Here is a 25,565-nt window from a genome sequence, read left to right as displayed (position 1 = left end):
TACTGGTATTAATAATTTGTGTTTTAATTAAAATAGTTATTTATCATGGATCTCTTCTTCACTGGATCCTTTGTATATTTGGTTAGAATTTTTGGAATTGGTTCATACGAACAAGAGTCTATGCTTCTTGACCAACCAACGAAAAACATACATTCAAAAGTCTACATATAGATAACAGTCTGTTCTTCCTGGGTCACTGAAAATAGTCATCTGGATAATTAAGATACAATGCTGAGGAGTCACTGCCTACTGTTTCATTGGCGGGAGGGAAGGAGTCGCTGCCCGCTGGTGGGAGGGAAGGAGTCGCTGCCCGCTGGTGGGAGGGAAGGAGTCGCTGCCCGCTGGTGGGAGGGAAGGAGTCGCTGCCCGCTGGTGGGAGGGAAGGAGTCGCTGCCCGCTGGTGGGAGGGAAGGAGTCGCTGCCCGCTGGTGGGAGGGAAGGAGTCGCTGCCCGCTGGTGGGAGGGAAGGAGTCGCTGCCCGCTGGTGGGAGGGAAGGAGTCGCTGCCCGCTGGTGGGAGGGAAGGAGTCGCTGCCCGCTGGTGGGAGGGAAGGAGTCGCTGCCGGCTGGTGGAAGGGAAGGATTTGATCCCCGCTGGTGGGAGGGAAGGAGTCACTGCCCGCTGGTGGGAGGGAAGGAGTCGCTGCCCGCTGGTGGGAGGGAAGGAGTCGCTGCCCGCTGGTGGGAGGGATGGAGTCGCTGCCCGCTGGTGGGAGGGATGGAGTCGCTGCCCGCTGGTGGGAGGGAAGGAGTCGCTGCCCGCTGGTGGGAGGGAAGGAGTCGCTGCCCGCTGGTGGGAGGGAAGGAGTCGCTGCCCGCTGGTGGGAGGGAAAGAGTCGCTGCCGGCTGGTGGGAGGGAAGGAGTCGCTGCCGGCTGATGGAAGGGAAGGATTTGATCCCATCTGGTGGGAGGGAAGGAGTCGCTGCCCGCTGGTGGGAGGGAATGAGTCACTGCCCGCTGGTGGGAGGGAAGGAGTCGCTGCCCGCTGGTGGGAGGGATGGAGTCGCTGCCCGCTGGTGGGAGGGAAGGAGTCGCTGCCCGCTGGTGGGAGGGAAGGAGTCGCTGCCCGCTGGTGGGAGGGAAGGAGTCGCTGCCCGCTGGTGGGAGGGAAGGAGTCGCTGCCCGCTGGTGGGAGGGAAGGAGTCGCTGCCGGCTGATGGAAGGGAAGGATTTGATCCCAGCTGGTGGGAGGGAAGGAGTTGCTGCCCGCTGGTGGGAGGGAACGAGTCACTGCCCACCTGTTTGACTGACGGGAGGGGAGGAGTCGCTGCCCACCTGTTTGGGAGTAGCCACCCACCTTCTGAGACTGGCAGGTGTAGAGGAATCACTGCCCCCTTCTTGGAATGGTGAGAGGGGAGGAGTCGCTGCCGCCATTTTAAGCCTGGCGGGAGGGGAGGAGCCACCCACCTTCTTGGAATGGCGGGAGGGGAGAAGTCGCTGCCCCCCTTCTTGGAAAAATGGGAGGGGAGGAGTTGCCGCTAGCTCTTTGACTGGCGGGAGGGGAGGAGTCGCTGCCCATCTGTCTGACTGGTGGGAGGGGAGGAGTCGCTGCCCACCTGTTTGGCGGGAGGGGAGGAGTCGCTGCCCACCTGTTTGGGAGTAGCCACCCACCTTCTGAGACTGGCAGGTGTAGAGGAATCACTGCCCCCTTCTTGGAATGGTGAGAGCGGAGGAGTCGCTGCCGCCCTTTTAAGCCTGGCGGGAGGGGAGGAGCCACCCACCTTCTTGGAATGGCGGGAGGGGAGAAGTCGCTGCCCTTCTTGGAAAGATGGGAGGGGAGGAGTCGCCCCCCTTTCTGGGAAGAGGAGAGTCCCTGTCCTTCTCTTACTAGTGGCAGGGGATGAGCCGCCCCTATTACTCTCTGGATGGGCTGTCGTGATGTTGGCAATAGTCCTGGACTTTCCATGAGCTCTGATGCTGTTAGTGCATCAGGAAGCCCAGGATGAGCCAGCTGTCGGCCTTCTGTATTGGGGTCACTATTGTAACCTGAGACTTCTCCCCCTCTCTGACAGGTCGCCTCTTCCAGCGCCATGTTCAGCCTCTGCAGAGCGACGACCTGGATAGGCTGATGAATGGACCAATCAGGAAGCTGCTGAGAATTATCCCTGACGAGGTGCGCTGGGGAGGTAGGTGTCCTCCACCTGCAGAGGCCGCACTGCGGGGTGGGAATCCTCACTGTCAGCCTCTCTCCTCTAGGACAGGCCGCGCTAGTGTTTGAGAACATGGCCGGAGATTTCATGAAGCCAGTGGTGGACGTCGTGGATGAGCTGTTGTCTGCTGGTATCAACGTGACTGTGTATAATGGCCAGCTGGACCTGATCGTGGACACCGTGGGTGAGTGGCACCTCCGTGACCCCCACACCTGGGTGGGAGGTTCCTGCATCTCCGTTGCCTCAATTCGTGGATAGGAGGTTTCTTCTCCTCTGTCCTCCACATGTGTGTGAGGTTTCTGCTCTTCCATGGCCCCCCACCAATGTGTGACGTTTCTTCACCTCCGTTGCCCCCAGACGTGGTGCGAGGCTTCTGCACCGCCATAGCCTCCACACAGGGGTACGAGGTTTCAGCGCGTCTGTGGCCCCCACACATGCATGGGATGTTTCTGCCTCTCTGTGGCCCCCACACATGGGTGCAAGGTTTCAGCGTCTCACGCCGCTTCTCTCCTTCAGGTCAGGAGTCCTGGGTGAAGCAGTTACAATGGAAGAGGCGGGAGGAGTTCAGGAGCCTCCACTGGAGGCCGCTGCACCTGAGCGAGGCCGAGACTGCGGCCTTCTACAAGAGGCTGGACAACTTCAGCTTCTACTGGATCCTGAAGGCCGGTCACATGGTGAGAAATACAGTGCTGTGCCGCCATATCTTCAGCGTCCTCCTCTATAGTCTGCAGTTACACCATGAGACCAGCGGGGGCAGCGTCCTCTATAGTCTGCAGTTACACCATGAGACCAGCAGGGGCAGCGTCCTCTATAGTCTGCAGTTACACCATGAGACCAGCAGGGGCAGCGTCCTCTATAGTCTGCAGTTACACCATGAGACCAGCAGGGGCAGCGTCCTCCTTTATTGTCTGCAGTTACACCATGAGACCACCGGGGGCAGCGTCCTCCATTATAGTCTGCAGTTACACCATGAGACCACCGGGGGCAGCGTCCTCATTTATAGTCTGCAGTTACACCATGAGACCAGCGGGGGCAGCGTCCTCCTTTAGTCTGCAGTTACACCGTGTGACCTCCCGGGGGCAGCGTCCTCCTCTATAATCTGCAGTTACATCGTGTGACCTCCCGGGGGGCAGCGTCCTCCTCTATAATCTGCAGTTACATCGTGTGACCTCCCGAGGGCAGCGTCCTCCTCTATAATCTGCAGTTACACCGTGTGACCTCCCGGGGGCAGCGTCCTCCTCTATAATCTGCAGTTACATCGTGTGACCTCCCGGGGGCAGCGTCGTCCTCTATAATCTGCAGTTACACCGTGTTACCTCCCGGGGGCAGCGTCCTCCTCTATACTCTGCAGTTACACCGTGTGACCTCCCGGGGGCAGCGTCGTCCTCTATAATCTGCAATTACACCGTGTGACCTCCCGGGGGGCAGCGTCCTCCTCTATAATCTGCAGTTACACCGTGTGACCTCCCGGGGGCAGCGTCCTCCTCTATAATCTGCAGTTACACCGTGTGACCTCCCGGGGGCAGCGTCCTCCTCTATAGTCTGCAGTTACACAGTGTGACCTCCCGGGGGCAGCGTCCTGCTCTATAATCTGCAGTTACACCGTTTGACCTCCCGGGGGCAGCGTCCTCCTCTATAATCTGCAATTACACCTTGTGACCTCCCGGGGGCAGCGTCCTCTATAATCTGCAGTTACATCGTGTGACCTCCCGGGGGCAGCGTCCTCCTCTATAATCTGCAGTTACATCGTGTGACCTCCCGGGGGCAGCGTCCTCCTCTATAATCTGCAGTTACACCGTGTTACCTCCCGGGGGCAGCGTCCTGCTCTATAATCTGCAGTTACACCGTGTGACCTCCCGGGGGCAGCGTTGTCCTCTATAATCTGCAATTACACCGTGTGACCTCCCGGGGGGCAGCGTCCTCCTCTATAATCTGCAGTTACACCGTGTGACCTCCCGGGGGCAGCGTCCTCCTCTATAATCTGCAGTTACACCGTGTGACCTCCCGGGGGCAGCGTCCTCCTCTATAGTCTGCAGTTACACAGTGTGACCTCCCGGGGGCAGCGTCCTGCTCTATAATCTGCAGTTACACCGTGTGACCTCCCGGGGGGCAGCGTCCTCCTCTATAATCTGCAGTTACACCGTGTGACCTCCCGGGGGGCAGCGTCCTCCTCTATAATCTGCAGTTACATTGTGTGACCTCCCGGGGGCAGCGTCCTCTATAATCTGCAGTTACATCGTGTGACCTCCCGGGGGCAGCGTCCTCCTCTATAATCTGCAGTTACACCGTGTGTCCTCCCGGGGGCAGCGTCCTCCTCTATAATCTGCAATTACACCGTGTGACCTCCCGGGGGCAGCGTCCTCTATAATCTGCAGTTACACCGTGTGACCTCCCGGGGGCAGCGTCCTCTATAATCTGCAGTTACACCGTGTGACCTCCCGGGGGCAGCGTCCTCTATAATCTGTAGTTACACCGTGTGACCTCCCGGGGGCAGCGTCCTCCTCTATAATCTGCAGTTACATCGTGTGACCTCCCGGGGGCAGCGTCCTCCTCTATAATCTGCAGTTACATCGTGTGACCTCCCGGGGGCAACGTCCTCCTCTATAATCTGCAGTTACACCGTGTGACCTCCCGGGGGCAGCGTCCTCCTCTATAGTCTGCAGTTACACCGTGTGACCTCCCGGGGGCAGCGTCCTCTATAGTCTGCAGTTACACCGTGTGACCTCCCGGGGGCAGCGTCCTCTATAATCTGCAGTTACACCGTGTGACCTCCCGGGGGGCAGCGTCCTCCTCTATAATCTGCAGTTACACCGTGTGACCTCCCGGGGGCAGCGTCCTCCTCTATAATCTGCAGTTACACCGTGTGACCTCCCGGGGGGCAGCGTCCTCCTCTATAATCTGCAGTTACACCGTGTGACCTCCCGGGGGGCAGCGTCCTCTATAATCTGCAGTTGCATCGCGTGACCCCCAGGGGCAGCGTCTTCCTCCATGTACTGTAATTACACCGTGTGACCAGCAGGGCCCTCTCCTTCTTCTCCAGGTTCCTGCTGACCAGCCATGGACCTCTCTGCAGATGTTACGGATGATCATGGACCAGCAGTGATTACGTGACGTCTCCGGGCTCCTGCTGCTGCTATTATACGGGTCCCAGGATGCTTTGCTGCGGATTGCTTTGCTACCTGCCACTGATCGCGTGGCTGTCACATGATGTAGGACTGGAGATGGGGGGAAGTGACAGCGAGAGCTGGGCCGGATCCAGCGCCTGGTCTCTGATGTGAAAAACATTTTTTTATTACAAATTATGGAATAAAATCTTTTTCCTGTATTGTGATTGTGAAGACACGGACGGGGCGGTCGACGGGCGCCTCGGGTCCGCTCTCCGGAACCGCATCGACCAGGGATCTTCCCACCGAACGACAGCTCTCCCGTTTACGTGGGCATAACCCTACTCAGACAACACAGGGTGAGGGTTAAACAGTGTGGGCAATGCTTTACTGAGCCACAAAACAGGCAGATAACACAGAGAACAGTCCCAGCACAGGACCCAAGATGGGGCACATTACAGAGTCTCACCCTCCACTGACTCGCCGGGATAAGAGCAGCTGTGACTACAGATCTTCCAGGGTCACTACCCAGCTGTGGCACACACACACAGGGGGTAATGACAAGCGTAGGAAGATGACAGTCCATACAAGGCCAGGAGACTGGAGGGTCACAACCTGGCTTCTCTGAACATCTCCATGGAGCCAGGCACCCGGCGGGTCCCAATCCCGGCTTTATTTAAACGGTGCCGCTGAGTCACATGGTTCAGCGATGGACGGTGGAGCAGATCTGTATTAGAATCATAGAATGGTAGAGTTGGAAGGGACCTCCTGGGCCATCTGGTCCAACCCCCTGCTCAAAGCAGGATTCGCTAAATCATCCCAGTCAGATGTCTGTCCAGCCTCTGTTTGAAGACTTCCATTGAAGGAGAACTCACCACTTCTCGTGGCAGCCTGTTCCACTCATTGATCACTCTAACTGTCAAAAAGTTTTTTCTAATATCTAATCTGTGTCTCCTCCCATTCAGCTTCATCCCATTGCTTCTAGTCTTTCCTTGTGCAAATGAGAATAAAGTTGATCCTTCTACAATGTGACAGCCCTTTAGATATTTGTAGACAGCTATTAAGTCTCCTCTCAGTCTTCTCTTTTGCAAACTAAACATTCCCAAATCCTGCAACCTTTCCTCATAAGACAGGGTTTGCAGACCGGTCACCATTCTGGTCGCTCTTTTCTGAACTTGCTCCAGTTTGTTGATGTCTTTTTTAAAATGTGGTGCCCAAAACTGGACACAATATTCCAGATGAGGTCTGACCAAAGAGGAGTAGAGGGAAATAATGACTTCACATGATCTAGACTGTATGCTTCTGTTACTACATCCTAGAATTGCATTTGCCTGTTTTGCTGCTGCATCACACTGTTGACTCATATTCAGTCTGTGATCTATTAGTATACCCAAGTCTTTTTCACATGTGCTGTCACTTAGCCCTATTCCTCCCATTCTGTATATGCTTTTTTCATTTTTATTGCCCAGATGTAGTACTTTGCATTTTTCCCTGTTAAAAACCATTCTGTTAGTTGCTGCCCACTTCTCCAGTTTATTTATATCTTTTTGAATCCTCTCTCTCTCTTCTCTAGTATTAGCTATCCCTCCTAGCTTTGTGTCATCAGCAAATTTAATCAGTTTACCCTCAATTCCTTCATCTAAATCGTTGATAAAGATGTTGAACAATACAGGGCCCAGGACAGAGCCCTGTGGTACCCCACTTGAGACATTCTTCCAACTGGATGTGCAGCCATTTACGACCACTCTTTGGGTCCGATCACTAAGCCAGTTATGAATCCACCTAACAGTTGCCTTGTCCATTCCATACTTAGCCATTTTTTCAATAAGGATTGTATGAGAGACTTTGTCAAATGCTTTGCTGAAGTCAAGTTATACTATATCTACAGCATTTCCTTGATCCACCCAATCAGTGATTCCGTCATAGAAGGAAATTAAGTTAGTCTGACATGACTTATTAGTTACAAACCCATGCTGACTCTGTTTGATCACTTCATTCTTATCCAGGTATTGACATACATGTTGTTTAATAATTTGTTCAAAGCTCTTTCCTGGTATAGAAGTCAGACTCACCGGCCTATGTATTCTTCCAACCGGGACCAAAAACCCCTAGGTTGTTTCCTGTAGAATGTTAGATCCGTGTCCCTCATGATGGTGCCATGATACGGTCTGCTGTCTCTGGTGCTTTGGATGTCTTTGTCTTGGCAGAATCTCTGGCTGTTTCTCTCAATCACTCTGTCTCGGAGTCTCTTTATACCTAAAGCCCCCGTTACACACTGCGATATTGCTGTAAAGTCACCGATTTTGTGCATGTGATACTTACCTCCGACCGGCTCCCCCGCTGGTTATCGCTGATCGTGTGAGAAGCTGCTGGATCATTTCTCGTCGTCCGCTTCCTGCGGCGCTTCCTGCTGTGACGACGAGCGACGCATGGAGCCGGGCGGGAGGACGCAGGATCACCTGGTGTGACAGGTAAGTAGCGACCCCCATCCCCAGCGATGTCGCTGGTGAGATCTGCCTGTGTGGCAGCTCACTAGCGACCACCCAGCGATTCACCAGCGATCCTGACCGCGTCATATCACTGGTCGGGATCGCTGGTGAGTCGCTAGGTGTAACGGTACCCTAAGGCATGTAACAAGTGTCCTTCAGTCCAGCATCATAGATAAGAGGAAGAATGGTGATGAGATCAAGTAGCATTACTTGATTATTTCCTCTATTTCAAAGTTTTTCCTTCTCTGCTTTCAGAGTCCACAAGCTGGCTCCATAACACAAAGCATAATTAGCATATCAGTCCTTGGGCCCCTGCTCTTCTCCGTTTACACCTTCGGCCTGGGACAGCTCATAGAATCTCATGGATTTCAGTATCACCTCTATGCTGATGACAGATCTACATCTCTGGACCAGATATCACCTCCCTACTAAACAGAATCCCTCAATGTCTGTCCACTATTTCATCCTCCGCTAGATTTCTAAAACTTAATATGGACAAAACAGAATTCATCATTTTTCCCCCATCTCTCGTGACCCCCCCCAACGGACCTATCCATTAAAGTAAATGGCTGCCCACTCTCCCCAGTCCCACGAGCTCGCTGCCTCGGGGTAATCCTTGACGCTGATCTCTCCTTCAAACCACATATCCAAGCCCTTTCCACTTCCTGCCGACTTCAACTCAAAAATATTTCACGGATCCGTACATTCCTCAACCAAGAATCTGCAAAAATCCTAGTCCATGCCCTCATCATCTCCCACCTTGACTACTGCAACCTCCTGCTCTGTGGCCTCCCCTCTAACACTCTCGCACCCCTCCAATCTATTCTAAACTCTGCTGCCTGACTAATACACCTGTCCCCCCGCTATTCCCCAGCTTCTCCCCTCTGTCAATCCCTTCACTGGCTCCCCATTGCCCAGAGACTCAATTACAAAACCCTAACCATGACATACAAAGCCATCCACAACCTGTCTCCTCCATACATCTGTGACCTCGTCTCCCGGTACTCTCCTGCACGCAACCTCCGATCATCACAAGATCTCCTCTACTCCCCTCTTATCTCCTCTTCCAGGAGAAGAGTCTTGAGGAGATCATTTGCATATTCCCAGTGCCTTCTGGGATAAGTGAAGAGTCTCCGCGAGCTCAACGATCACTGGGTTTTGGCCGTTGCAGCTGAAAAGAGGAAATCGGAAAACCAGGGGAAGAGTCTTGAGGAGATCATTTGCATATTCCCAGTGCCTTCTGGGATAAGTGAAGAGTCTCCGCGAGCTCAACGATCACTGGGTTTTGGCCGTTGCAGCTGAAAAGAGGAAATCGGAAAACCAGGGGAAGAGTCTTGAGGAGATCATTTGCATATTCCCAGTGCCTTCTGGGATAAGTGAAGAGTCTCCGCGAGCTCAACGATCACTGGGTTTTGGCCGTTGCAGCTGAAAAGAGGAAATTGGAAAACCAGGGGAAGAGTCTTGAGGAGATCATTTGCATATTCCCAGTGCCTTCTGGGATAAGTGAAGAGTCTCCGCGAGCTCAACGATCACTGGGTTTTGGCCGTTGCAGCTGAAAAGAGGAAATCGGAAAACCAGGGGAAGAGTCTTGAGGAGATCATTTGCATATTCCCAGTGCCTTCTGGGATAAGTGAAGAGTCTCCGCGAGCTCAACGATCACTGGGTTTTGGCCGTTGCAGCTGAAAAGAGGAAATTGGAAAAACCGCGCGCCGATTTGGCTCATCTTTCATCGTTTTTAAGAAATCTCAAGATGGAAGAGGCCAGGAGCCATTTGGTGAGCTGCATTTCTTGCTACATGTTCACAGACTTACCAGTGGAAAAGCCAAACTTCACATGCCACAAATGCAAGCTTGTGTCCCTGTTGGAGGAAAAGTTGCAAAATCTCGAAGAGAGGTTAGCTACGTTGAAGATCATTAAGGAAGGTGAAGAGTTCTTGGACAGAGCAGAATTATCTCTTCATGTTACAGAAAGAGAAGAAATTCGAAGTGCACCTGAAGAAACAGAGGAATGGAGACATGTGACCCAGAGAAGCAGGAGGATCAGGAGGCAGTCAGCACCCATACTGCTCAGAAACCAGTACCAAGCTCTCACGCAGGAAAACGATGAAGAAATACATCAGGATAAGACTTTGCCAACAAACAGCAACCTTGTACGCCCTCAGAGTCCTCCTGGATGGAGAAAGAAAAATGTTGTGAAGAAGAAACGGAGAGTGGTGGTCATGGGGGATTCCCTGCTGAGAGGAACAGAGGCCGCTATCTGCAGACCGGATATAACTACAAGAGAAATGTGCTGTCTTCCAGGTGCAAAAATTAAAGATGTGTCTGACAGGATATCAGGACTCTTCAGACCTACAGATGACTACCCATTCCTGCTACTACATGTGGGGACAAATGACACCGCAAGAAACGACCTGGAAACCATCTGCAGAGACTTTGAAGACTTAGGCAAGAAAGTGAAAGAACTGGGAGCGCAGGTGGTCTTCTCTTCCATCCTCCCAGTGGATGGCCATGGAACAAGGAGGTGGAATAAGATTCTGCAGGTGAACAACTGGCTACGTCGATGGTGCCGTCAGCAACGATTTGGATTTCTGGATCACGGAGTGAACTACTTATACGATGGACTACTTGCTAGAGATGGGGTGCACCTTACGAAGACTGGAAAGCAGGTATTTGGAAGTCGCCTTGCTACACTTGTAAGGAGAGCTTTAAACTAGAACAACATGGGAAGGGAAGCAAAAGACCAGAAAAAGCCATACACCTGACAAATGCTATTGAGAACTCTGCTATTAGAAGTGGAAAGGAAGAACAAAGACGAAAGAATCTAATTAATAAAAATATTGGAGAAAGAGAAACCAATCACAAACTAAAATGTTTCTATACTAATGCACAAAGCATGGGCAACAAACAAGGAGAATTGGAACTACTAACACAGGAAAAGAAATATGATGTCATTGGAATCACTGAAACTTGGTGGGACAATGCACATGATTGGAATACAAGACTAGAAGGATACAACTTATTTGCAAGAAACAGACTTGATAAACGAGGAGGGGGTGTCGCATTGTATGTTAGAAACGCGTATATCTGCACAGAGATTGAAGCTTTAGAGACTGGGAGTTCTGTGGAAACTGTTTGGGTAAGAATACAAGGACAGAACAATGGAAAGGACACCATTGTAGGCATTTACTACAGGCCGCCTGTGCAAGCCGAAGATATAGATGAACTCTTTATGCATCAGATGGCCAAGTTCTCCAAAAAATATGACAGTTGTCATGGGAGATTTCAACTATCCAGACATTTGTTGGGAATCTCTCTCAGGCAAAACTAACAGGTCAAGGAAATTCTTATCCTCTCTTGCTGACAACTTTATCTTCCAAAAGGTAAGGGAGAACACAAGGGGAACTGCTACCTTGGATCTAATCCTTATAAACAGGGAGGAAATGGTTGAGGAGGTAAAAGTGGCTGGGACCCTAGGAGGTAGCGACCATGCTAATTTAGAATTTTGGATAACTAGAGGCGGAAGACCTGTGAAGACTCAGACGTCAAGGTTAGATTTCAGAAAGGCAGATTTTAAGGGATTCAGAAAGAGAATTGGAGGGATCCAATGGCTGGATATCCTTAAAGACAAAAATGTCCAGGAAGGATGGGAAATCTTGAAAAATGAAATTCTCAAAGCACAGTTGTTAACAATTCCGAAAAGAGGGAAGAATAGGAAGCATTTAAGGAAACCAGGATGGATGAACACAGAACTTAAGCACATGCTAAAAAGGAAGAAAAAAATGTTTATAAAATGGAAAGAGGGAGGCATATCGAAAGAAGAATATAATGCTGTCTGCAGAACCTGCAGGGCACAAATCAGATTAGCTAAAGCTGAAAATGAACTGAGGCTTGCAAGAGATGTCAAAAGCAATAATAAAGGATTTTGGGGATATGTCAAAAGTAAAAGAAAAGTCAAAGATGCTATAGGATTTTTACAGGATGAAAATGATGAAATGGTAAGACAGGATGTTGAGAAGGCTGAACTTTTAAATTCCTATTTTGCATCTGTTTTCTCTCAGAAAGGAAATGCAACATCAACTGTTATTCACTGTCCTATTAAGGGAATAGAAGAATCCAGGATATCTATAAACAGAAAGATAGTGAGGAAACACTTAGCTAACCTAAATGAATTCAAGTCTCCAGGTCCAGATGAATTACACCCCAGAGTACTGAAGGAGATAGCAGAAGAAATTTTTGAACCCCTCTCCATAATCTTTGAAAATTCTTGGAGAACAGGAGAAGTGCCAGAAGACTGGAGAAGAGCAAATGTTGTTCCTATCTTCAAAAAGGGGAAGAAGGTGGACCCAGGCAACTATAGGCCGGTGAGTCTGACTTCTATACCAGGAAAGATCTTTGAACAAATTATTAAACAACATGTATGTCAATACCTGGATAAGAATGAAGTGATTAAACAGAGTCAGCATGGGTTTGTAACTAATAAGTCATGTCAGACTAACTTAATTTCCTTCTATGACGGTATCACTGATTGGGTGGATCAAGGAAATGCTGTAGATATAGTATATCTTGACTTCAGCAAAGCATTTGACAAAGTCTCTCATACAATCCTTATTGAAAAAATGACTAAGTATGGAATGGACAAGGCAACTGTTAGGTGGATTCATAACTGGCTTAGTGATCGGACCCAAAGAGTGGTCGTAAATGGCTGCACATCCAGTTGGAAGAATGTCTCAAGTGGGGTACCACAGGGCTCTGTCCTGGGCCCTGTATTGTTCAACATCTTTATCAACGATTTAGATGAAGGAATTGAGGGTAAACTGATTAAATTTGCTGATGACACAAAGCTAGGAGGGATAGCTAATACTAGAGAAGAGAGAGAGAGGATTCAAAAAGATTTAAATAAACTGGAGAAGTGGGCAGCAACTAACAGAATGGTTTTTAACAGGGAGAAATGCAAAGTACTACATCTGGGCAATAAAAATGAAAAAAGCATATATAGGATGGGAGGAATAGGGCTAAGTGACAGCACATGTGAAAAAGACTTGGGTATACTAATAGATCACAGACTGAATATGAGTCAACAGTGTGATGCAGCAGCAAAAAAGGCAAATGCAATTCTAGGATGTATTAACAGAAGCATACAGTCTAGATCACGTGAAGTCATTATTTCCCTCTACTCCTCTTTGGTCAGACCTCATCTGGAATATTGTGTCCAGTTTTGGGCACCACATTTTAAAAAAGACATCAACAAACTGGAGCAAGTTCAGAAAAGAGCGACCAGAATGGTGACCGGTCTGCAAACCCTGTCTTATGAGGAAAGGTTGCAGGATTTGGGAATGTTTAGTTTGCAAAAGAGAAGACTGAGAGGAGACTTAATAGCTGTCTACAAATATCTAAAGGGCTGTCACATTGTAGAAGGATCAACTTTATTCTCATTTGCACAAGGAAAGACTAGAAGCAATGGGATGAAACTGAATGGGAGGAGACACAGATTAGATATTAGAAAAAACTTTTTGACAGTTAGAGTGATCAATGAGTGGAACAGGCTGCCACGAGAAGTGGTGAGTTCTCCTTCAATGGAAGTCTTCAAACAGAGGCTGGACAGACATCTGACTGGGATGATTTAGCGAATCCTGCTTTGAGCAGGGGGTTGGACCAGATGGCCCAGGAGGTCCCTTCCAACTCTACGATTCTATGATTCTATGATTCCCACAATCGCATACAAGATTTCTCTCGCGCATCACCCCTACTCTGGAACTCTACCACAACATATCAGACTCTCACCTACCATCGAAACCTTCAAAAAGAGCCTGAAGACCCACCTGTTCCGACAAGCCTACAACCTGCAGTAACCACCGACCGACCAAACCGCTGCCGACCAGCTCTACCCTTGCCTACTGTATCCTTCCCCATCCCTTGTAGATTGTGAGCCCTCACGGGCAGGGTCCTCTCTCCTCCTGTACCAGATGTGACTTGTTTAAGATTACTGTACTTGTATGTATTATGTATACCCCTCCTCACATGTAAAGCGCCATGCAATAAATGGCGCTATAATATCAGCAAACAAAACAAGTCATCAAAGATAAGCGCACACTGTTATATGGAATATCCGCTTACAAGTTACTATTACGGGCTTACACAAGCAGAAGTATAGATAAGATATTCTTGGTTTGCTAAAAATAGCCATCTGGGTAATTAAGATATAATCCAGTTTCTTCACAGTGATGTCTCCGTCCCCAGCGCTTTGACCTCCAGTACCACACGTACTGAGCTGTGTAGCTGCATATCCAGCACTGTGACATCCGGTACCACACGTACTGAGCCATGTAGCTACACCTCCAGTGGTGTGACCTGTACTGCACACATGTACTTAGCCGTGTAGCTGCACATCCAGCGCTGTGACCTCCAGAACTGCGCATGTACTGAGCAGTGTAGCTGCACATCCAGCATTGTGACCTCCAAAACTGCATGTACTGAGCAGTGTAGCTGCACATCCAGCACCTGCCAAGATACCTCACTACATGCAGCAGCAGAACATTATACAGAGATTTTTCACTAAATAACTATCGCTTTATGAAATGGGTGACCATAAACTGACAGAAGCAATAGCATGGACAAGCTGAGGCAGCGGTACTCAGCAGTGTGCACAGTGCTCAATATAAGTGAGTACACCTGCTGTGAAAACTAAGCTTGTACTCAATATCTCGGGGCTGTGGAGTCGGTAAGCCAGACCTTCCACTCCACAGTACCCACTCCACAGCCCCGATCTCCTGAGCACAAGAACAGTTTCCACTTTCTAACAATTCTCGTTTTCAGAGAACATTTCCCCTATCACAGGATGGTGCTCATATAATGTAAGTCTTCAATGTTACTCCAGTTAGGAATTGGAGAAGTGAGTACACCCCCATCAGTAACACCTCCATGATGTGTCAGGAGGCTCTGAGTCATCTCGGCATGGAAGGAGCAAGATGGCGACAAGTCACAACCTACTCGGACACCTGGTAATAGTCACAAGAGGGGTGAACACATGAGCAGCTGGTGTTGTGGGTGGCACAAGAGGGGGTACACATGAGCTACCGATGCCGTGGGGGGGCACATGAGCAGCTGGTGCCGTGGGGGCACAAGAGGGGGTACACATGAGCTACCGGTGCCGTGTGGGGGGCACATGAGCAGCTGGTGCCGTGGGGGCACAAGAGGGGGTACACATGAGCTACCGGTGCCTTGTGGAGGACACATGAGCAGCTGGTGCTGGGGGGGCACAAGAGGGGCTACACATGAGCTACCAGTGCCGTGTGGGGGACACATGAGCAGCTGGCGCCGTGGGGACACAAGAGGGGCTACACATGAGCTACTGTGCCGTGTGGGGGGCACATAAGCAGCTGGTGCCGTGGGGGCACAAGAGGGGCTACACATGAGCTACCGGTGCCGTGGGGGGGGCACGAGCAGCTGGTGCCGTGTGGGCACAAGAGGGGCTACACATGAGCTACCGGTGCCGTGTGGGGGACACATGAGCAGCTGGCGCCATGGGGGCACAAGAGCTACTGGTGCCGTGTGGGGGACACATGAGCAGCTGGCGCCGTGTGGGCACAAGAGGGGCTACACAAGAGCTACCGGTGCCGTGTGGGGGACACATGAGCAGCTGGTGCCGAGGGGGTACACATGAGCTACCGGTGCCGTGTGGGGGACACATGAGCAGCTGGCGCCATGGGGGCACAAGAGGGGGTACACATGAGCTACTGGTGCCATGTGGGGGACACATGAGCAGCTGGCACCGTGGGGGCACAAGAGGGGCTACACATGAGCTACCGTGCCATGTGGGGGGCACATGAGCAGCTGGTGCTGTGGGGGCACAAGAGGGGCTACACATGAGCTACCGGTGCCGTGTGGGCACAAGAGGAGCTACACATGAGCTACCGGTGCCGTGTGGGGGACACATGAGCAGCTGGTGCCGTGGGGGCACAAGAGGGGCTACACATGAGCTACTGGTGCCGTGTGGGGGACACATGAGCAGCTGGTGCCGTCGGGGCACAAGGGGGGTACACATGAGCTACCGGTGCCGTGTGGGGGACACATGAGCAGCTGGTGCTGGGGGGGCACAATTAGGGCTACACATGAGCTGCCGTTGCCGTGTGGGGGACACATGAGCAGCTGGTGCTGGGGGGGCACAAGAGCGGCTACACATGAGCTACCGGTGCCGTGTGGGGGACACATGAGCTGCCAGTGCCGAAGGGGCAGGATACATGTGCTGCTGGGGCACAAGAGGGGGGACACATGACCTGTGGACGTCAGGAGACACATGAGCTGCTAATGTCGGGGGGGACACATGAGCTACCGGTGCCGTGTGGGGGGCACATGAGCAGCTGGCACCGTGGGGGCACAAGAGGGGCTACACATGAGCTACCGTGCCATGTGGGGGGCACATGAGCAGCTGGTGCCGTGGGGGCACAAGAGGGGCTACACATGAGCTACCGGTGCCGTGTGGGCACAAGAGGGGCTACACATGAGCTACCGGTGCCGTGTGGGGGACACATGAGCAGCTGGTGCCGTGGGGGCACAAGAGGGGCTACACATGAGCTACTGGTGCCGTGTGGGGGACACATGAGCAGCTGGTGCCGTCGGGGCACAAGGGGGGTACACATGAGCTACCGGTGCCGTGTGGGGGACACATGAGCAGCTGGTGCTGGGGGGGCACAATTGGGGCTACACATGAGCTACCGGTGCCGTGTGGGGGACACGTGAGCAGCTGGCGCCGTGGGGGCACAAGAGGGGCTACACATGAGCTACTGTGCCGTGTGGGGGGGCACATGAGCAGCTGGTGCCGTGTGGGCAAAGAGGGGCTACACATGAGCTACCGGTGCCGTGTGGGGGACAGATGAGCAGCTGGTGCCGTGTGGACAAAGAGGGGCTACACATGAGATACCGGTGCCGTGTGGGGGACACATGAGCAGCTGGCGCCGTGTGGGCACAAGAGGGGCTACACAAGAGCTACCGGTGCCGTGTGGGGGACACATGAGTAGCTGGTGCCGTGGGGGCACAAGAGGGGGTACACATGAGCTACCGGTGCCGTGTGGGGGACACATGAGCAGCTGGCGCCATGGGGGCACAAGAGGGGCTACACATGAGCTACAGTGCCGTGTGGGGGGCACATGAGCAGCTGGTGCCGTGGGGGCACAAGAGGGGCTATACATGAGCTACCGTTGCCGTGTGGGGGGGCTCATGAGCTGCTGGTGCCGTGGGGGCACAAGAGGGGCTACACATGAGCTACCGGTGCCGTGTGGGGGGGCACATGAGCAGCTGGTGCTGTGTGGGCACAAGAGGGGCTACACATGAGCTACCGGTGCCATGTGGGGGACACATGAGCAGCTGGCGCCATGGGGGCACAAGAGGGGGTACACATGAGCTACTGGTGCCGTGTGGAGGACACGAGCAGCTGGCGCCGTGTGGGCACAATAGGGGCTACACATGAGCTACCGGTGCCGTGTGGGGGGGCACATGAGCAGCTGGTGCCGTGTGGGCACAAGAGGGGCTACACATGAGCTACCGGTGCCGTGTGGGGGACACATGAGCAGCTGGTGCCGTGGGGGCACAAGAGGGGGTACACATGAGCTACCGGTGCCGTGTGGGGGACACATGAGCAGCTGGTGCCGGGGGGGCACAAGAGGGGCTACACATGAGCTACCGTTGCCGTGTGGGGGACACATGAGCAGCTGGCGCCGTGGGGGCACAAGAGGGGCTACACATGAGCTATCGTGCCGTGTGGGGGGCACATGAGCAGCTGGTGCCGAGGGGGCACAAGAGGGGCTACACATGAGCTACCGATGCCGTGTGGGGGACACATAAGCAGTTGGTGCCGTGGGGGCACAAGAGGAGCTACACATGAGCTACCGATGCCGTGTGGGGGACACATGAGCAGCTGGTGCTGTGGGGGCACAAGAGGGGCTACACATGAGCTACCGATGCCGTGTGGGGGGCACAGGAGGGGGTACACATGAGCTACCGGTGCCGTGTGGGTGGCACATGAGCAGCTGGTGCCATGGGGGCACAAGAGGGGCTACACATGAGCTACCAGTGCCGTGTGGGGGACACGTGAGCAGCTGGTGCCGTGGGGGCACAAGAGGGGGTACACATGAGCTACCGGTGCCCTGTGGGGGACACATGAGCAGCTGGTGCTGGGGGGGCACAAGAGGGGCTACACATGAGCTACCGGTGCCATGTGGGGGACACATGAGCTGCCAGTGCCGAAGGGGCAGGATACATGTGCTGCTGGGGCACAAGAGGGGGGACACATGACCTGTGGACGTCAGGAGACACATGAGTTGCTAATGTCGGGGGGACACATGAGCTACCGGTGCCATGTGGGGGGCACATGAGCAGCTGGTGCCGTGGGGGCACAAGAGGGGGTACACATGAGCTACCGGTGCCCTGTGGGGGACACATGAGCAGCTGGTGCTGGGGGGGCACAAGAGGGGCTACACATGAGCTACCGGTGCCGTGTGGGGGACACATGAGCAGCTGGTGCCGTGGGGGCACAAGAGGGGCTACACATGAGCTACCGGTGCCGTGTGAGGGACACATGAGCAGCTGGTGCCGTGGGGGCACAAGAGGGGCTACACATGAGCTACCGGTGCCGTGTGGGGGGGCACATGAGCAGCTGGTGCCGTGGGGGAACAAGAGGGGCTACACATGAGCTACCGGTGCCGTGTGGGGGGCACATGAGCAGCTGGTGCCGTGGGGGCACAAGAGGGGTGGTACACATGAGCTACCGGTGCCGTGTGGGGGACACATGAGCAGCTGGTGCCGTGGGGGCACAAGAGGGGCTACACATGAGCTACCAGTGTCGTGTGGGGGACACATGAGCAGCTGGTGCCGTGGGGAGGCACAAGAGGGGCTACACATGAGCTACCGATGCCGTGTGGGGGGCACATGAGCAGCTGGTGCCGTGGGGGCACAAGAGGGGCTACACATGAGCTACCGGTGCCGTGTGGGGGACACATGAGCTGCCAGTGCCGAAGGGGCACAAGATGGAGGATACATGTGCTGCTGGGGCACAAGAGGGGGGACACATGACCTGTGGACGTCAGGAGACACATGAGCTGCTAATGTCGGGGGGGACACATGAGCTACCGGTGCCGTGTGGGGGGACACATGAGCAGCTGGTGCCGTGGGGGCACAAGAGGGGCTACACATGAGCTACTGGTGCCGTGTGGGGGGCACATGAGCAGCTGGTGCCGTGGGGGCACAAGAGGGGCTACACGTGAGCTACCGGTGCCGTTTGGGGGACACATGAGCTGCCAGTGCTGAAGGGGCACAAGATGGAGGATACATGTGCTGCTGGGGCACAAGAGGGGGGACACATGACCTGTGGACGTCAGGAGACACATGAGCTGCTAATGTCGGGGGGGACACATGAGCTACCGGTGCCGTGTGGGGGGCACATGAGCAGTTGGTGCCGTGGGGGCACAAGAGGTGGTACACATGAGCTACCGGTGCCGTGTTGTGGACACATGAGCAGCTGGTGCTGGGGGGGCACAAGAGGGGCTACACTTGAGCTGCCGGTGCCGTTTGGGGGACACATGAGCAGCTGGTGCTGGGGGGCACAAGAGGGGGTACATATGAGCTACCGGTGCCGTGGGGGGGCACATGAGCAGCTGGTTCCATGGGGGCACAAGAGGGGCTACACATGAGCTACCGGTGCCGTGTGCGGGGCACTTGAGCAGCAGGTGCCGTGAGGGCACAAGAGGGGGTACACATGAGCTACCGGTGCCGTGTGGGGGACACATGAGCAGCTGGTGCTGGGGGGGCACAAGAGGGGGTACACATGAGCTACCGGTGCCGTGGGGGGGCACATGAGCAGCTGGTGTTGTGGGGGCACAAGAGGGGTTACACATGAGCTACCGGTGCCGTGTGGGGACACATGAGCTGCCAGTGCTGAAGGGGCACAAGATGGAGGATACATGTGCTGCTGGGGCACAAGAGGGGGGACACATGACCTGTGGACGTCAGAAGACACATGAGCTGCTAATGTCGGGGGGGGACACATGAGCTACCGGTGCCGTGTGGGGGGCACATGAGCAGCTGGTGCTGGGGGGGCACAAGAGGGGCTACACATGAGCTACCGGTGCCGTGGGGGGCACATGAGCAGCTGGTGCCGCGGGGGCACAAGAGGGGCTACACATGAGCTACCGGTGCCGTGTGGGGGGCACATGAGCAGCAGGTGCCGTGAGGGCACAAGAGGGGGTACACATGAGCTACCGGTGCCGTGTGGGGGACACATGAGCAGCTGGTGCTGGGGGGGGCACAAGAGGGGGTACACATGAGCTACCGGTGCCGTGGGGGGGCACATGAGCAGCTGGTGCCGTGGGGGCACAAGAGGGGCTACACATGAGCTACCGGTGCCGTGTGGGGGGCACATGAGCAGCAGGTGCCGTGGGGGCACAAGAGGGGGTAGACATGAGCTACCGGTGCCGTGTGAGGGGCACATGAGCAGCTGGTGCCGTGGGGGCACAAGAGGGGCTACACATGAGCTACCGGTGCCGTGTGGGGGGCACATGAGCAGCTGGTGCCGTGGGGGCACAAGAGGGGCTACACATGAGCTACCGGTGCCGTGTGGGGGGCACATGAGCAGCTGGTGCCGTGGGGGCACAAGAGGGGCTAAACATGAGCTACCGGTGCCGTGTGGGGGACACATGAGCAGCTGGCGCCGTGTGGGCACAAGAGGGGCTACACATGAGCTACCGATTCCGAAGGGGCACAAGATGGAGGACACATGACCTGTGGACGTCAGGAGACACATGAGCTGCTAATGTCGGGGGGGACACATGAGCTACCGGTGCCGTGTGGGGGGCACATGAGCAGTTGGTGCCGTGGGGGCACAAGAGGGGGTACACATGAGCTACCGGTGCCGTGTGGGGGACACATGAGCAGCTGGTGCCGAGGGGGCACAAGAGGGGCTACACATGAGCTACCGGTGCCGTGTTGTGGACACATGAGCAGCTGGTGCTGGGGGGGCACAAGAGGGGCTACACTTGAGCTGCCGGTGCCGTTTGGGGGACACATGAGCAGCTGGTGCTGGGGGGGCACAAGAGGGGGTACACATGAGCTACCGGTGCCGTGGGGGGGCACATGAGCAGCTGGTTCCATGGGGGCACAAGAGGGGCTACACATGAGCTACCGGTGCCGTGTGCGGGGCACTTGAGCAGCAGGTGCCGTGAGGGCACAAGAGGGGGTACACATGAGCTACCGGTGCCGTGTGGGGGACACATAAGCAGTTGGTGTTGTGGGGGCACAAGAGGGGCTACACATGAGCTACCGGTGCCGTGTGGGGGGCACATGAGCAGCAGGTGCCGTGGGGGCACAAGAGGGGGTACACATGAGCTACCGGTGCCGTGTGGGGAGCACATGAGCAGCTGGTGCCGTGGGGGCACAAGAGGGGCTACACATGAGCTACCGGTGCCGTGTGGGGGACACATGAGCTGCCAGTGCCGAAGGGGCACAAGATGGAGGATACATGACCTGTGGGCGTCAGGAGACACATGAGCTGCTAATGTCGGGGGGGACACAAGATGTCAGTACCAGGGGGGACACTTGAACATCAAGTGCCACAGGGGCACAAGAGGAGGGGACACATGAGCTGCTGGTGCCGCGAGGTGCACAAAAGGGGGGAACATATGACCTGTGGGCGTCGGGAGGTCACATGACCTCCTGGTGTCGGGGGGCACATGAGCCACTGGTGAAAGTGGGATACATGTCATTGATGGCGCCATGAAGTCACGGATGTGCTGCTCTATAGTGATAGAGAGGATGCCGCCATCACTCTGGCCCTTTTTTCTTCATAATGGCTGCATTTCTGAAGAAGAACGGGTTCTTGGTCGCTACGTATCTCCTGATCTGACAACCTCACACCTATGGGGAATTGGAAAAAGGCAAGTTGTCATCACTCTCCATCCAGCATCCAGGCTCTAACAGCTCGGTGGAGAAGGGAGTGAGAGTGTACGCTTACTAGAAGCTGCAGCTAGGAGAACATTATATGGTACTGAGCAGTGTAGATGTGAATCTAGACCCCAAAGAGGATTGTGGCAGCTCTGGTCTGTGTTCCTGTGCCTTTCACTTTGAACCTATCTTACTTTTTACAGCACCGGGTATATACCACACTATGCCCTTATATATTGCACCATGGCTTTTATTGATGACATCCTTATCCTTATATACAGTGCTGCTGTGGACTTTTATAACGCATCCTTGTCCTCCAGGACTATTGAGAAAGCTATTTAGGAAGTACTAAAGTCCTGCTGCACAGTTATAACTTCTCTGCACTGTCAGATCCCACTTTTCCTCTTTTTTTTTTATAAGAAAGGGGTGGGGAGTGACTGCATACCCCTGCTATAGAAATGGTGGACTCTCCTTTGTTTTCTCACTCTGCGGAGGTCTTTATTGCGGACAGTGGTCCTTGACGCTTTATAAAAGGCGTCTGCAGACAGAGAAAAAGAGAAACAGCACCACTGAGGATCGTAGTACTGAGCAGAGAAACTGTGAATCTAGCACTGGGCTGAGCTAAAATACTGCTAGAAGCAGCAGCACTGGGGCCATTATACAAAAATACTGATATAAGAAACAGCTGCTGCATGGAGCTCAGTGCAGATCAGTACTCTAACTAGGGTGAGAGAACATACTGCAGTACTGAGCAGAGACAATGTGAATCCAGCACTGGGCTGAGCTAAAATACTGCTAGAGACTGCAGCACTGGGGCCATTATACAAAAATACTGACATAAGAAGCAGCTGCTGCATGGAGCTCAGTGCAGATCAGTACTCTAACTAGGGTGAGAGAACATACTGCAGTACTGAGCAGAGACAATGTGAATCCAGCACTGGGCTGAGCTAAAATACTGCTAGAGACAGCAGCACTGGGGCCATTATACAAAAATACTGACATAAGAAGCAGCTGCTGCATGGAGCTCAGTGCAAATCAGTACTCAGTGATGGATGTGTAACAGGGGTGAGAAAACATATTCCAGTACTGAGCAGAGTCAATGTGAATCCAGCAACCACCTCATGTACTTTCACCTGGATATCAGCCTCCAGGCTCCCTTACCTCTTTCCCCAGATGGCATATGGGATGGAGTGCGATATAGCACAGATGTTACCGATGTGGGCAGCCTGGGCATCTGCAAATCACCTGCCCTTCTGGCCAATTGAAGAATGACCCTGCACCAAATAGACCTGTCAACTATCGATAGCCAACTGTAATGGAGGAAGAGGTGCCACCCCTCGAAGGTGACTTTTTGAGTGGCTCAGACACCCATGTTTGACCACTAGAGGTTTATGGGGTGCGGGCCACAGCCACGAGTTCCTCTAATCATCAAGCAAAGCACTTACAGGAGGTCGTGCTGGAGGTGTCGGAGAGTTCTTGGTGTTTGTGGCTCTGTCACACACCACGTCACACCATACATCACCGGCCTGCTGTCCCTGCCTGCTCTGTCACACACCACGTCACACCATACATCACCGGCCTGCTGTCCCTGCCTGCTCTGTCACACACCCATCACACTGTATATCACCTGCCTGCTGTCCCTGCCTGCTCTCTCACACACCCCACCACACCATACATCACCGGCCTGCTGTCCCTGCCTGCTCTCTCACACACCCCACCACACCATACATCACCGGCCTGCTGTCCCTGCCTGCTCTGTCACACACCCATCACACCATACATCACCGGCCTGCTGTCCCTGCCTGCTCTCTCACACACCCATCACACTGTATATCACCTGCCTGCTGTCCCTGCCTGCTCTCTCACACACCCCACCACACCATACATCACCAGCCTGCTGTCCCTGCCTGCTCTGTCACACACCCATCACACTGTATATCACCTGCCTGCTGTCCCTGCCTGCTCTCTCACACACCCCACCACACCATACATCACCGGCCTGCTGTCCCTGCCTGCTCTGTCACACACCCCACCACACCATACATCACCGGCCTGCTGTCCCTGCCTGCTCTGTCACACACCCCAACACACCATACATCACCGGCCTGCTGTCCCTGCCTGCTCTGTCACACACCCATCACACCGTACATCACCAGCCTGCTGTCCCTGCCTGCTCTGTCACACACCCATCACACCATACATCACCGGCCTGCTGTCCCTGCCTGCTCTGTCACACACCACGTCACACCATACATCACCGGCCTGCTGTCCCTGCCTGCTCTGTCACACACCCATCACACCATACATCACCGGCCTGCTGTCCCTGCCTGCTCTGTCACACACCACGTCACACCATACATCACCGGCCTGCTGTCCCTGCCTGCTCTGTTACACACCCCACCACACCATACATCACCGGCCTGCTGTCCCTGCCTGCTCTCTCACACACCCCACCACACCATACATCACCGGCCTGCTGTCCCTGCCTGCTCTGTCACACACACCGTCGCACCATACATCACCGGCCTGCTGTCCCTGCCTGCTCTGTCACAAACCCATCACACCATACATCACCGGCCTGCTGTCCCTGCCTGCTCTGTCACAAACCCATCACACCATACATCACCGGCCTGCTGTCACTGCCTGCTCTGTGACACACCCCACCACACCATACATCACCGGCCTGCTGTCCCTGCCTGCTCTCTCACACACCCCACCACACCATACATCACCGGCCTGCTGTCCCTGCCTGCTCTGTCACACACCCATCACACTGTATATCACCTGCCTGCTGTCCCTGCCTGCTCTCTCACACACCCCACCACACCATACATCACCGGCCTGCTGTCCCTGCCTGCTCTGTCACACACCCCACCACACCATACATCACCGGCCTGCTGTCCCTGCCTGCTCTGTCACACACCCATCACACCGTACATCACCAGCCTGCTGTCCCTGCCTGCTCTGTCACACACCCATCACACCATACATCACCGGCCTGCTGTCCCTGCCTGCTCTGTCACACACACCGTCGCACCATACATCACCGGCCTGCTGTCCCTGCCTGCTCTGTCACACACCCATCACACCATACATCACCGGCCTGCTGTCCCTGCCTGCTCTGTCACAAACCCATCACACCATACATCACCGGCCTGCTGTCCCTGCCTGCTCTGTGACACACCCCACCACACCATACATCACCGGCCTGCTGTCCCTGCCTGCTCTGTCACACACCCATCACACCGTACATCACCAGCCTGCTGTCCCTGCCTGCTCTGTCACACACCCATCACACCATACATCACCGGCCTGCTGTCCCTGCCTGCTCTGTCACACACCACGTCACACCATACATCACCGGCCTGCTGTCCCTGCCTGCTCTGTCACACACCCATCACACTGTGTATCACCTGCCTGCTGTCCCTGCCTGCTCTCTCACACACCCCACCACACCATACATCACCGGCCTGCTGTCCCTGCCTGCTCTGTCACACACACCGTCGCACCATACATCACCGGCCTGCTGTCCCTGCCTGCTCTGTCACACACCCATCACACCATACATCACCGGCCTGCTGTCCCTGCCTGCTCTGTCACAAACCCATCACACCATACATCACCGGCCTGCTGTCCCTGCCTGCTCTGTGACACACCCCACCACACCATACATCACCGGCCTGCTGTCCCTGCCTGCTCTGTCACACACCCATCACACTGTATATCACCTGCCTGCTGTCCCTGCCTGCTCTCTCACACACCCCACCACACCATACATCACCGGCCTGCTGTCCCTGCCTGCTCTGTCACACACCCCACCACACCATACATCACCGGCCTGCTGTCCCTGCCTGCTCTGTCACACACCCATCACACCGTACATCACCAGCCTGCTGT

The 25,565-nt window shown here is 54.3% G+C and overlaps 1 protein-coding gene across 1 annotated transcript; it reads left to right on the top strand.

The window, feature by feature from the left end:
* The first annotated feature begins 1,971 nt into the window (after positions 1-1,971).
* LOC141079072 (retinoid-inducible serine carboxypeptidase-like) lies at positions 1,972-5,475 on the top strand. Its single transcript, XM_073565268.1, has 4 exons — positions 1,972-2,126; positions 2,197-2,334; positions 2,667-2,824; positions 5,191-5,475. Exons 1-4 carry the CDS (start codon positions 2,069-2,071, stop codon positions 5,251-5,253), a joined length of 417 nt encoding a protein of 138 aa, XP_073421369.1. The 5' UTR covers positions 1,972-2,068; the 3' UTR covers positions 5,254-5,475.
* The last annotated feature ends 20,090 nt before the right edge of the window (positions 5,476-25,565 follow it).

This window comes from Dendrobates tinctorius, unplaced genomic scaffold (assembly GCF_039654945.1).
Source record: "Dendrobates tinctorius isolate UK_male_01 unplaced genomic scaffold, ASM3965494v1 ptg000631l, whole genome shotgun sequence".
Taxonomy (NCBI): Eukaryota; Metazoa; Chordata; class Amphibia; order Anura; family Dendrobatidae; genus Dendrobates; species Dendrobates tinctorius.
This window is presented reverse-complemented; position numbering and strand designations above follow the sequence as displayed.